This window comes from Mytilus californianus, unplaced genomic scaffold (assembly GCF_021869535.1).
Source record: "Mytilus californianus isolate M0D057914Y unplaced genomic scaffold, xbMytCali1.0.p SCAF_19, whole genome shotgun sequence".
Taxonomy (NCBI): Eukaryota; Metazoa; Mollusca; class Bivalvia; order Mytilida; family Mytilidae; genus Mytilus; species Mytilus californianus.
In genome coordinates, this window is record NW_026262667.1 from 4,599,026 (window position 1) to 4,612,799 (window position 13,774).

Sequence of the window (13,774 nt, forward strand, 5' to 3'; positions counted from 1 at the left end):
ATTTGTCTCAGTATAAAGACCAGTTCTATTTGTCTCTGTATAAAGACCAGTTCTATTTGTCTCAGTCTAGATTTTTTTTTTATCAATGCGTTGTTGTCTCATTTGTGTTTACCCCGGTCGTCTTTTTATTCATATCCTCAGAAACAATGCAGATTTGATAAAACTGAGAATGCTAAACATGATAAAAAGGTGTACATTTTAATCTTCCAGAATATACATTAAACATTAACCGCTGGTATTTAACCAAACCTTCAAGACTAAAATATCTATAGTGAAACAAACAAATTGTAAGTTTTAAACATATTTATTATATATAAGGTGTTAACAGACCTGTAAGAGTCAGACCATGCTGACCTGACAGGCTTGCTAAATATATTATACTTATAGTATATGGCACTTGAACAACTGTGAACACCGTTGACTAGGTAAGGGGGGCATAATATATACAAGTACAAATAATATCAAATAATTTAACAATAAAAAGCACCAAAGTTAATAATATAACAAAAATAATTAACCCTAGAAAGATCTTTTAATCAATTGTTTGATTTTAATTATTAAGTACCGACTCCTGCGGTGGATGAAATCATCATAATTAGCTGGTCTACTAGTATTATCCTTATATATTTGACTGTTTAATTTCTGATTACAAAGGTATACATATATGACCTGAAATCGGGTCTACATAATTGAAACCAGTCGCAAACGTTGCATGTCAAGATTAAATCTTTCTTTCTGAAAAATTCATTTGTATAATTCAGAACTTTAATTTATAAAGAAATTAATGAACAATACAAAATAAAATATGTATAGGCACTTAGTATAATTGCACTTGTCCATTGTTTTAACATTAACACGACAGTTAAATAACAATAAATAACTTTCGTTGTTTGTCACATTCTTGCATTTCATTACAAACTTTTTTGACATTGCATAGTTGTCTTTAATAGCACTTGTATTCAAGACTGGTCACAAAACCTTTTACATGTTTTTAACATGAGAATTTTACATTGAGAGTTAACCCTCTTTAGACCAACTTGGACTTTTTTCGCCTTGACCGAAACGGACCAGCCACGACTTTCGGCAAGGTACACCATACCACTATAGTTCTCGGCCAGCACAACACTGGTCGGATTGGTATGGTCTTAACATACTGACATCATACGACATATAAAAATATTATTACAGTCAATATAAATGTCATATATAAGTTCTTGACCATTTTTAAGTCCTCTTTGCGTTGTTAAATATGCCTCTTCATGTGGAGTGACAAGTGGTCGCTTCTTGAGAAGGCGCGTTCGCAAAGATGGCACTGGAATGGACGATCACCAGTATGTTTACGATAATGGCGAGTGAGTTCGTCTGATCTAGCAAATTTCCATCCACAGCCTTTCCATGTACAATGATACGGCTTTTCACCGGTATGGGTACGCAAATGAGCCTTTAAATGTGAACTTTTGGTGTAAGTTTTGCTACAACCAGGATGGGTGCATGTATGACTCGTCTGTCGTTTGCGTCCCCAGGTGCGACGACCTCTTCGCTTTGGTTGTATGGTCCCTGGTTCCATCGTCTGTTGTGGAAGAAGAAGATCAACTAACTGTGGCGAAGACGGTGGCGTTACCATTTGATGTGGCATCATCTGTGGCTGTTGTGACATTTTGGCCATAAACGGATGACCAGACATCAGATACATATGCGTTTGTGGTGAATGTACTTGTTGAACGGACTGTGAGTGTGGTAGGTGGTAAGATGACATTTGATTGTGTGTTTGTGACATCATCAACGGCAGCTTCATGTGGTCCTCAACACTACCTAATTCTGGTGATGAAGGAGGTGATAAATTGCCTGGAATACTTATAGAATATCGCATCTGATGAGGTGATGAAGGACTAACGACGTTACAGTGAGATTGTGGAACAGTCATGGTGGTATTTGTATTGTGCATATATGTACTACATGAACTAGCTGTATACTCTTGTTTAGGAACAATTGGTTTAGTAAAGTCACTTTTTACATTTTCCATTTCTAACGAGTTGTTATTGTTCATACAATTGTCAAACTTAATATCAGGAATGTCCATAAATGTAGAATGAAAATCTGGAAGTGGATCTTGTGATGACGACATAGGCTCACGCTTCACTTTTGATTCGTTGTCTTCTGGGTACAATGAATTGTTCTCAATACTATTTGAAAGAATAAAGTCAAAGTCTAATAAATCCTCAATCGTTTCTTGTGTATCAATACATAGGTTCGCTGAACACAAATCTTGTTTTCCGAAAACTAGATTGCACTGTTCGGTAGATGTTGAATTTACATTAGAAACTGGAGATGCTGAACTGCACTGCATCTGGTCAATGACATGAAGCATACTACTTTCGTATGGTGTGTTGTCTTGGTACATCAAGGCTAAACTCTCGACGTCGCACCAATTCTGAAAGGATAAAACATTTAATAATTATACACACTGTATGTCACAATAAGATTGATGCAAGGTTAATGATTTAAATACACAAGTATGATGCTCCCCTGAAGAAAGTGGTTATCAGTTGTCTGATAATCTTTTCTCTATGTAAATTTTTAATAGAACGATAGAAAATTATAGAAATAACTTCATCACTACAAACTAACAAGCCTATCTTTTACCTGTGAATCGAAATCGAACAAGTCCATGATAATGCCTATATACAGCCTCCTTGGTGTCTCTTCGTATAATGAATCAGCTATAAGAGACTTTCATTTTATACCGTTAAGTAAGGGGGTTTAAAGAACACGCAATAATGAACTGAAATCGCATTACACTATTCATTTTAATTAATTAGATGATATATAATAGATATTTTCGTTATGTAGGAGACAATATAATGTTACATGTTAATCCGGTAAGCGTGAATGTTACAGAAGATTCTTATGTAAAACAGATTAGGTTGAGGATTATCATTTTTATCGCACGTGAAAAAAATACATGTGATATCCAAGCTGCATTTGAGTTTGAATAAAATCGACATCATGTCGTTTTTAGGTCCTCAAAAAACTTTTCCAAACACATAATATAATAGGTATTCACTGCTACATTATGCAAGTTATAATATTGTCTTAAGTGTAAATTATACTTACATTTGTCAACTTTTCGAAGTTTTCTTCATATAAACTTTTTGAATTAAAGTTTCCTGATTCCATTCGATCACACAACATTTTGAAGTTTTAATTGATCTTAGTTTGTCCTCACATTTAACTCTTAATCAAATTATGTCAACAACGGATTAATATTTAGAATGAATAATACTGATACATATAGTTAACTTTATACAGTTTTACAAGGTTTCCGTCAAAATACTGCTCAGCCAATCACATTCAAGGAAGTATTTATAGATACCTATATAAACCTATAACTTTACCTTGTAGTCAATACAGTTCTGTCCCACACGAAACACAACACAGAGACGGCGGAAATATTTTATTTCCTCATCGATTACAAAAGTTGAAAAAAAATATAATAAATAATATTGATCAATATTTTATAAGATTTTATATATTTGATTACAACCAGTTAACGCTGTACCAAACAAGAAAACTTTCTGTCCCGATTAATGCATGACCTAATTCATAAACAGGTGAACAAACGGAGATTGTCGAATTCCTACGATGCAATACACATCCTCATTTTTCGCTGAGCATCACTTGGTATTATAATTAGTAATCTAAAAATAGTACTGGTATATAAACTGTCTGTTGCGTATCACTTCTGACATAATACAGACTGAACTATGATGTGTGATGATCGGTAGAATAACCTTACAGTAAAATATCATCTGTTCAAATGCATATTTCGTATACACAATTATTCATAATTAAATTACACTAAACACTAAGTTGATAAAATTGTAATATTATAAGAATACAATTTTTATAAATGGAAAGATTGTAATATGTTTGAAATAGATGTACCGTAAGAAGTAGTTGTCGGCCCCTGTCTTCCCCAGTTATATTCTTTGTTAACAAATTTAAAAAGACGAAAAGCATTAGCTAAAATTTATATAATAATATAAATTGAAATTCAATTTTTAAAGTAATACCATTTTTTATAAATATATTTTAGCCAAGCGAGGATCAAGAAATTCTCAAAATGTGCCCGACGGTCAAGTTGGGATGGGGGGTCTAGTAGTTCCAACTGGAATAATGAGAGTTCCATCAGACTTTTTTTCGTCGATCTCTACGTGATAAACAAATATATAAGACTCTGTCATCCTTTCTGGGTCCGGGGTTTACATGGGGTAAATAAACTAATAGATACCAGGCTTAAAATTGTGTACACCAGACGCGCATTTCGTCTACAAGAGACTCAGTAGAAGTTAAAAAGGCCAAATAAATTATGAAGTTCAAGTGAATGAAAAGTCCTCAAAGCGGCCTATGACCACCCTATTCATATGCTTATGGATATAACAAAAGCATTTAGATAGGTTGATCCTCTGACTGAATGAACGTATTTTTGAAGTAAAGATATTATTTCGGCATTTCAATATATATAAAATAGAAATAAGAAGAAAATAACCCGAGAGTTAATTTTATGCTCATAGAAAAAAAACTATTGCAACTTCCAGTTGCTGGTTGTGAGCAGTGGTAATGATTTTTAACAAGCTGCCACAGAAACAACCATGTAAGACAGAAACCCTATTCTTTCTGAATGTGATTTCTCACAGTCAATTTAAAGTCTCAAATGATTGCTCAATATAAAATTGTACACACTTAAATGGGTTAGTTACATCAATTGCTAAAATATCCAGAAGAGAAAGATTCCAATATAAAACTAAGGAGATGTGGTATGATTGCCAATGAGACAATTTTGCAATAAACAAAAAAACTCAAAGGAGATTGATATCAACAACTGCTAGACTTTCAACAATTAGAAGAACTGATACCGTAATGTGAGCTATGAAAAGTCCCGTGAAGACGATTCGGGAAATTATACTACAACAATAAACGAAAAACAATTATGACAGAGAGCAACTAACAACCACGGGATTACTGATTCATCCTTTACTGTCCCGAAGAAAGTGGCAGGATTAAACATATTTTTAGCATTTCACACTTCCCTAACATGGGACAGTGTCTTAACAGTACAACATAAGAACAAAATGTAATAATAATATGTATAATACTGACTACATGTAGGTATGTTTCTCCAAAATTTGAAGAGCATAGTGATTTAGCAGTACAAATGACACTTTAAATACGAAAAGCCGATTCAATATTAAAAGATTACCCGTACATAGTGCATTGATATTGTTAGCTATAGGGTTGTAACCCTCTGAAGCTAGAAAAGTTATCAATGTGCCAAAAAAGTCATCTTAATCTTTCAACTAGACTATTAGTTTCCAAGACCAACATAGATATATGCTACCATGCAGTGACTTTTAATTTGTCTTAGACTGATTTTCAAATAACATTCATTGACCTTATATTAGTGTCTTATTTCCTTGCAGTGCAAGCAGTTAAATCGGGTCTTATTTTTCTTATTTTTCCAAACAACTTATTTTTCTTATTTTTCCAAACAACTTTTTTCAGCAAGGACAAGGGTGCTTTTCAGAGCTGTAAAACTTTCAGTACAAGTAACATGTTACTAAATAAAATAAGAGAGTACTTCCAGAAAACGTACTATGCACCTCCGGGATAAGCTATAAGATGTCATCGTGTTTATTTTGTATAGTGGAATAAAATCTTACCCAAATAGTTATTGTCAAGTTTAATTACAACCACTGTTGGCTCTTAATATATAATGCTTCAAAAATGCAATAAGGCAGGCGTTTTGTAAAATATAGAGGCAAAGAATGATGGCCGTTTCTTGACAATGTACCTGGACGATCGCCATAGGTTGATAATATTTATATTTTGGTCATGACATGAAGATTAACAGGGCCATCTAAAATTAGACAACATTCCTAATGTATCTATTCTAATACCGGCTTGGACATTTAAAAATAGATATCCTTTGACTGAGTGAGAAAGTTTTAAATGTTGACCTTTATTTTAAATTTGGCACTAAATTATGAACTTTAAAAATAGTGCTTATCCTTAAGTTAACTATATGCGAATCTTTACATGCATGGTTAGCTGAAGCTTCACCATGAAAGAAATAATAAGCTTGGTCGCTATAGACAGGCTAGATACGTCTACTACTTCTGACATGCTAAGTCAAAGTGGTGATTGTTTAGAGACGACCATTTCATTTCATTAATTTTTTTATGGGGGGGGGGGGGGGGGGGGAGGAGGGGGATGGGGAGGGATTTTCACCTGTTGCTAGACCGGCTTATTCCCGCAACCCAAAATTCATTTTCTCTTTTTACACAATTATTTCCTCCATTTTTGGCCAGAAAAGTCGTTTTCATCCAGTATTGACCAATATTTTATTTCCTGTTTTTACCAGGCTATAGGATATCCATTTCCAAAATCCTCCACCTCATACCACAAAATCAAATGGTCGTCCCCTTAACGCAAAATGACAATTTCAAAGAAAAAAATGATCAATTGTTCTATAGTTTATTCTTAACCAGTACCTCAATAATGACAAGGCTTGGGGTTGTATCCGAGGACCTTCTTCACTTCTAGAGACTACATGACATATAATATAATTGATCTGGAATTACACCACAATTTCAGGAATAGCGAAATACACCCTTTATTTCAAAGGGTTTTTTTTCGCATATCAACCTCTAACTCTAACCAGAAAGTGTGCGACTAAAGAGCTGTTCCCATCGACAGATGTAAGTAGCCAACATCCAAGCAAATTATACCAGATAAAGGTGGTTGACACAAGTGCACTAGAAATTGCACAGGTATAAAATTGTAGGAGGATATCTAAATTTATGCTCGAGTAATAAAAAGTCAATTTCAAAACCATAAACATTCCTTTCAGATTTACTCATCTATCAAAAGTATAAATATTTACATGCAAATGCTTAGTAGCGAGACGAAGGTCGGTGCATGACGGAGGTTCCCACGTTCCTTGTCCTTATAAATGATTTTAAATAGATCTATCATCCTGTTCTCTTTTACAGACGGTGCGTCCGGTATGAATGGGACGTTCAGTCCGAACACTGTCGTATGAGGTGTCACTGCACGTACACCCGAGCATTAACACTTTTTATGAATTCATAGATAACCTGTAGAATAAATTTCTGACCATATTAATGCAGCACATTATTGTCTTCCCAATAGCCCGCTCCCTCTTGGAGTTTACTTATATGTTTAATACGGACCGGTAATTTCTAAACTTAATATCGTAAGACCTACGTGGCTTTGCACAGCAAAACGCCGGGACGCATTCCTCATAACGCGCCCCTATTACTGGTTCGAGTTTGATATGGAAAAGTCTAAATGTACATGTTTCTATTCCGCAGTCACCAGTTGGGTTCAAAACAATCTTAGCACGAAATACAAACTCGAACTATACTCCAACAAAAAGTAAACATTTTTGAATCAAAAATGCACCCAGTATTGTATTGATTTGAGAGAGTTTCCCCATATACTGTCACCAAATAAATAAAGTAAAAAACACAAGGTTTTCATGAAAAACTTATAAATTATGAGATTTTTTCGACTGACACAATTATGCATTCACAAGTTTAGAGATCATGCACCCTAAACCAAAGTTCTGGATGCGTTTAACAATTTAACAAAAATGGTCAAAGGAACTGAGTACGAGGAAGTTGTAAAATCTGTTTACATTGAAGATATTATTATTTAACTTCTCAGAGCTCTTGAGTGCGCAAAGCAATAAATAATCTTCAGATCATTAAAGAACTACTGTAAACATAAAGAAGAAGAAGCGTGTGATGTAATATGCATGCCATGCAGTGTTTTCTTCCCAACCAACCATGCTGAATCATTCACCTTTCACTCGGCGCAGTAATTATTTACGGTATCTATTTATATTTAAATAACGATTTTGTAACGAGGTAAATTTACATTCCAAATTTTAATTCAAAAGACATCCATATTTAAATATCAAATTTTAAATTGAAAGACGTTCTACTTTTCAATAAATCTCATTTTCATCATTTTAATCGTCTTCACTATAGAGTGACCGCAATGTTTACCTCCCCCACTTTGACCTTTGGCCTCAATGATCAAACAAAATACCTGAGCAAAAGACAGCTAGGCCGAGTAATGACGTCAATCAAGCTAGAAGAATGTGTCTTCAATAAAAGCTTGTTTACACAGAGGTCGTATAAGGATTGATATAAAAGTGGTGTGATATAAGGAAAGATTTGTATGGATGCAAAAGCATCCGGTATAACGCAAACCTTTAAATCGTGATTTGCATAAAAATGCAAGTCAGACACCGGGAATCATTTGTAGGTTACATTTTTAGACTATACATATTGCATTTTGTGTTGCTTCATAGCAAAGATCGACCAAGAATTAAAACCTAGCTTGAACTCAATGTATTTAACTTTTAGGAGTTTTTTGTTTTGAACATATACATGCATGCACACACCTGTTCTTTGGCGTTCCCTTGGTAAAGGCAAAAAGTTCAGAGGTCAAGGAATGAAACAACTCTGAATAAATAATAGTTACTGATAAAGAAAAAATATTTAAAAAGTGAACAATGTTCCTGATACCAATTTGTTCCATATTCATCGGAAAATCGGGAGGACTGTGTATGGGCAATGACAGATAAACGTAACCACTTATAATCTAATGACCTAAGTGTGTAAGAAAAACTGTATTAAATCGCAAAACTAAATTATAACATTTGTTTATCTTCAACTATAAAGGAGAAAAATAAACTCCTGTGTATACTAGTACTTGTTTGAAACGTACAATTGAATACACACTCATTACAATGGTCGATCTCTTTGATGTACTTGGCATTTTGTCCATGGGAAAAAAGATTATCTGCTTTTCGTTTAATTTTCAGTGGCAAGTATTTCATGTATAATCAGGCGTGACGCGACCACATTACAACATATTTACTTGGTGGGCATGGTAAGCCACTTTAGGTAAAAGAGTGAATGTCACAAATGTCACAAGTTTTGCATATAACTTGGAATGTCTTAATATGTTGAAGTTCTTAAAACAGGTGCCTGTAACAATTTTCCAAAATCACTTTTTTGCTGATAGGCATCGGGTTTTTTTGCATGCGATCACCTGACAATTTTCTAGATATTATATTTTGTAACGTTAAATCATACATTGAATGAATAAATGAAAATAAAAGTTTGACGTTTATTTTTTTTCCTTTGCATAGATCGAAAAACATAACGTACTCATTTATAAAAAACGATATTTTCTTGAACAATTGTTTGTACGTGTATCAAGCTGTTGGAACTAACTATAGTATAAATAAATGAGACAGCAACCTATTAATACTGTAAAACCGGGAGTGATATCTAAAACAAACGTAAGATCTTCAACAACAGACAAGTGCACACTAATGTGTCTTCATAATATAAAACTACAGCAAAATTATTCTTCAAAGTTTGCTAAAGTCATTATTCACAACCATTCCAACATAAAACGGATATTTTTTTTTATTTAAAACTGTATATATCGAGTATCGTCAACGAGTGAACACATGTGATCGACTCAAGCATCCATTTGCAGTTCAACCTCATATATATAGTCAAGTTGTAGCGATACCTAAGTCTGGCGAATTTTTGTTTCTCATCTTGTCGTTCAGTAAGTTATCAAAGATTACTTTCTGACATAGTTTTGATTCTGATTGTCTTTTGAATAATAATTATCTTATCGTTCAATTGATGCAGGGATAAAACTTCACAAAGACTGAAGTTACAAATGTGGACAAAGAATTTTAATGAAGTTCAATATATTTACTTACATCTTACCACGAAGAGATAATGACCTTACCGGTTAGAGATATAACATTGGAGATCAATGCATGCAATAAACAGTGTCGTCTTAAAGTCGGTTAGACCTCAATGTGTGATAATTTGTGTGACAGTGTCTTCGTTTTGCATTTCAGGAGATTCAACTTCATTTACTTAACATACAATTTTGAAGAGAATTTTCTTTTTTATTCTAGTTTGGGCGGGCTTTGTATTTAAGTATTTTATTTGCAGCCTTGACTTTTTATGGTATAAAACGCATTTTCAAATCTTGTAGATACAGTCAAATCATGTTACTACCAGTATGTTAACTGTCACTGTGTAGTCAAATTGATTGTCAGTTATATTTTCTTCTAAATATATATATATATATTAAATTTTATGCAGAAAAGCATCTCATGTTTTAATCTATATCTTACAAAATTCAATCTTATTTTGATATAGTTTTATACTCAGTACGTTCAACTTACCCTTAGGCCAGAAGTTTCTGTACTAAAACTACAGAAAAATGATGGAAAAGTGCATAAAGAGTACACGGACTTGTTTGTAATGGATATATTTTTACACTTTTGAAAACAGTGGAAAAGTGCGGAGAATGTTTTGTTCTACAGCACTTTCATAGCTTTGGTTTCTGATTATTGTATTTAGCTTCATTTGACTTATATAAATGCTTTGCTGTTCTGGTGCTATTTCTTAAGTTGTGATTGGTTTTGGTGTTATTTTCAATATTATCCAGCGAGGTACTTGCCACCTGACCTGTTGTTTCGGTTCGTCATTACAAATGACAAAAACACTCGTCTGGTACAAGTAAAACTATGAGAGAATGCTCACGTGTACTGAAAGCGAGAGCAAAGTTCTCTACAAACAGTGTTTGTTATTTTAATATGTGGCTGTCAAAGACGTGACAATCAACCAACATACAGACATTAGATAACAAAGCGTATAGATATACTATACAATATAAAATATATGGCAATCGTTACTTCTACAGTTACCATTCTTTTATACTATTGTCATTGCGTTACCTAAAACCTTGCCTAAAACATTTATATATAGCGTTACCTAAAACCTTGCCTAAAACATTTATATATAGCGTTACCTAAAACCTTGCCTCAAACATTTATATATAGCGCGCATCGGTGCATATATCTGGATTACCAGTATAGAAATATTTGCGTACACAAAAAAATTAAGTCTACTAACGACATCACTTGAAATACTTTAACATTCAATTTTTTTCATATGGATGCAAATTGTATGTTTATGAAGATGAATCAAACATTTTGCCACCCACTCAATGTAATATAAAATGTACTTTAATGCTGATGCAGAATGAAGTATTACTCACGGAAAATCCGTGACATCACATTTGTAAAAATAAATTAATTTAACGATTTTTTTTAACGGGGTGGGATGGGGTGTTAATTTTATCAGGTTTCTTCTTAAGTAGCTGAACAAAACATGATAGGTTTTCTTTGAAGGAAACCAAACGTGCTTTATAGTGTTGTTGATTTTAAAGATAAGTTTAGTACAAGGCAAAAATTTGACAGAGATACATAAACAATTAAAACAACAGCAAAAATAGGCAGCACCCACCTTACACCTCTCTTCGTGTGCCACTCGGCGTCCACTCTTAATTAATTGTTTTATTGTTAGTGATAATCGAATGTGTTCGTTGATGAATTATACTATTAGGGCTGCTGGTATATGTTGCTCTGAAAGCTAAATACTATGGATGAATTATACTAATAGGGCTGCTGGTATATTTTGCTCTGAAAGCTAACTACTATGGATGAATTATACTATTAGGGCTGCTGGTATATGTTGCTCTGAAAGCTAAATACTATGGATGAATTATACTATTAGGGCTGCTGGTATATGTTGCTCTGAAAGCTAAATACTATCGATTTGAGGATTTTTTTAAGGCGGCGTATACTCATGGACATAAACGCACATCGTTTTCAAAATCCTGCGTACAGTGATATAGCTTAATTTCAAACTGATCTAAAAAAAGTGGAATACAGTTATTTTTATAGTATTTCTAATTATATGACAAGGAAGAATTGTAAGTGAATATATCCTCCCACAATTTGGTTTTAGAATTATAATTGTTTATTCAATGGAATGCATTACACCTTTCCGGTTATTCATACATTAGTTTTAATTGGAAAATTTTCCTTTATTATATTTTTAAAAACAATAAGAAACAGACCAAAATCTGTTTTAAACCAGTGTCCCTTGCCAAGAAAAGATGTCACCAAACTTAAGTTTCAAAATGGGTCTGACTGTTGAAAGAGACTCTGCTTGGTGCTAGAAAAGAGAAATGCAATGAACGAACTATTGGTTACGGATGAGGAGGACATTTTATACATGGAATCCTATCTATATTAGTAGCTATGTTAACAAACTTAAATGTTGTCTAGTACGATCGTCAGAATTGAAAGAACAACTACAGATTAAAGGAACTTCAGCTACATAAATAAAAGTGCTTAGCTGTCAAAGTTAACAATTAGGGTATAAATAGTTCTATCCTCATTATACTGATACAATACATTATGTGGTCAGTTATATTAATTAGATGGTCAGTAGTTTTGACATTAACAAGACATTTTGACAATGTTTATTATGCAATTGTTTCCACACAAACATGACTAACAACGATTTGATAGCTTATGCCATGATTGACGACACCCGCCATCCACACGTTTGACCATACAACGCCGCTACCCCAGGCTTTATTGTCCCTCAAGTTGTCCACTGTACCATCAAATCTAGTATGTTAAAAGATAAAACAGGTCCACGTGTGAAAACGATTGTAATCTTGGACCTCCCAGTACACCGAACCCGCAGGTCCATAAACTGACTATATTCAATACACTAAATACTTAAAAGTGTATCAAATCAAAATAAAGATTTTCCTTGGTTCACGTATCATTTAACGGATAGTCTGAATGGTAATAATAAAATGAATGTATTAGTTTTAATGTTTTGACCCGAAGTCACTGAATATATCTTGATAAAGATATTATTCTAATGTCAACTAAGGTCACGTTAAAAAGGGAAACACATATCTTAATTTAATGTGCATTAATTAATTTTACATAAAAAAGTGTTATAATGAATCTAAATATGGAAAATATCTTGCATGTTTTATATTTTATCTACCTTTATCTTGATTTGTCTGGATTATCTGTTAAACACTCTTCGGCACAAACACGTTTCAAAAATATGTATGAATGTTATTTTAGTATTTTAAGATGGTAAACGGCACCGCCGTATGTTTTAGCATTGGTATTCTGAATAGAGTTAAATATAAACGCTACTTAGAACACAAAATTTCAATAGAGCCCCAACTTCTATCAAAGAAGCAGCCTAAAGTTTCCCTGAATTGATTTCACACCTGGTCCATTTTCAAAATTCTTTCAATCTTCATTGAAATCCTCGGTATCACAGCTCCATTTGTGTTCTTTGATAATCTAACAATATAATGGCTTATTTCCAAACAGATTACTTAATTTTAAACACCGAAGATCGCAATTTTGACGATTTTTGGTAATTTTGAATATTTATCCCCAAAAATATACAAGACATTCTTAACCAAAACAACAAGTCTTTCGAAACCAAATTAATTCATTTGGTTAGAGTCGTCCTTCTATACAAAATGTACAAAACCTGTTAAATTTGCACTTTTGTCAAAAGAAAAATACAGCAATGAATAACATTGTCGTTTTTATAGATAGAAGATATGTAAAATTGTTTATAAAAAAAAAGGTTTTATGTTCATGATATAGACTCTTTAAAATTCAATTTCCAGGAGGATTTGACAACTTGCAGATGTTGACCCTGTGAATGAAATAAAAACAGGGGGAACTAAGCCCTGGCTGCTCCCCCCCCTCCCCCCCTAACAATGCATTTGTTATGTTTGTCAT

At 33.3% G+C, this 13,774-nt stretch overlaps 1 protein-coding gene across 1 annotated transcript; it reads right to left on the reverse strand.

The window, feature by feature from the left end:
• Positions 1-285: 285 nt before the first annotated feature.
• On the reverse strand, positions 286-3,310 carry LOC127727097 (Krueppel-like factor 4). Its single transcript, XM_052234510.1, has 2 exons — positions 3,115-3,310; positions 286-2,431 (listed from the first exon to the last, which is right to left on the reverse strand). Exons 1-2 carry the CDS (start codon positions 3,190-3,192, stop codon positions 1,244-1,246), a joined length of 1,266 nt encoding a protein of 421 aa, XP_052090470.1. The 5' UTR covers positions 3,193-3,310; the 3' UTR covers positions 286-1,243.
• Positions 3,311-13,774: the final 10,464 nt, after the last annotated feature.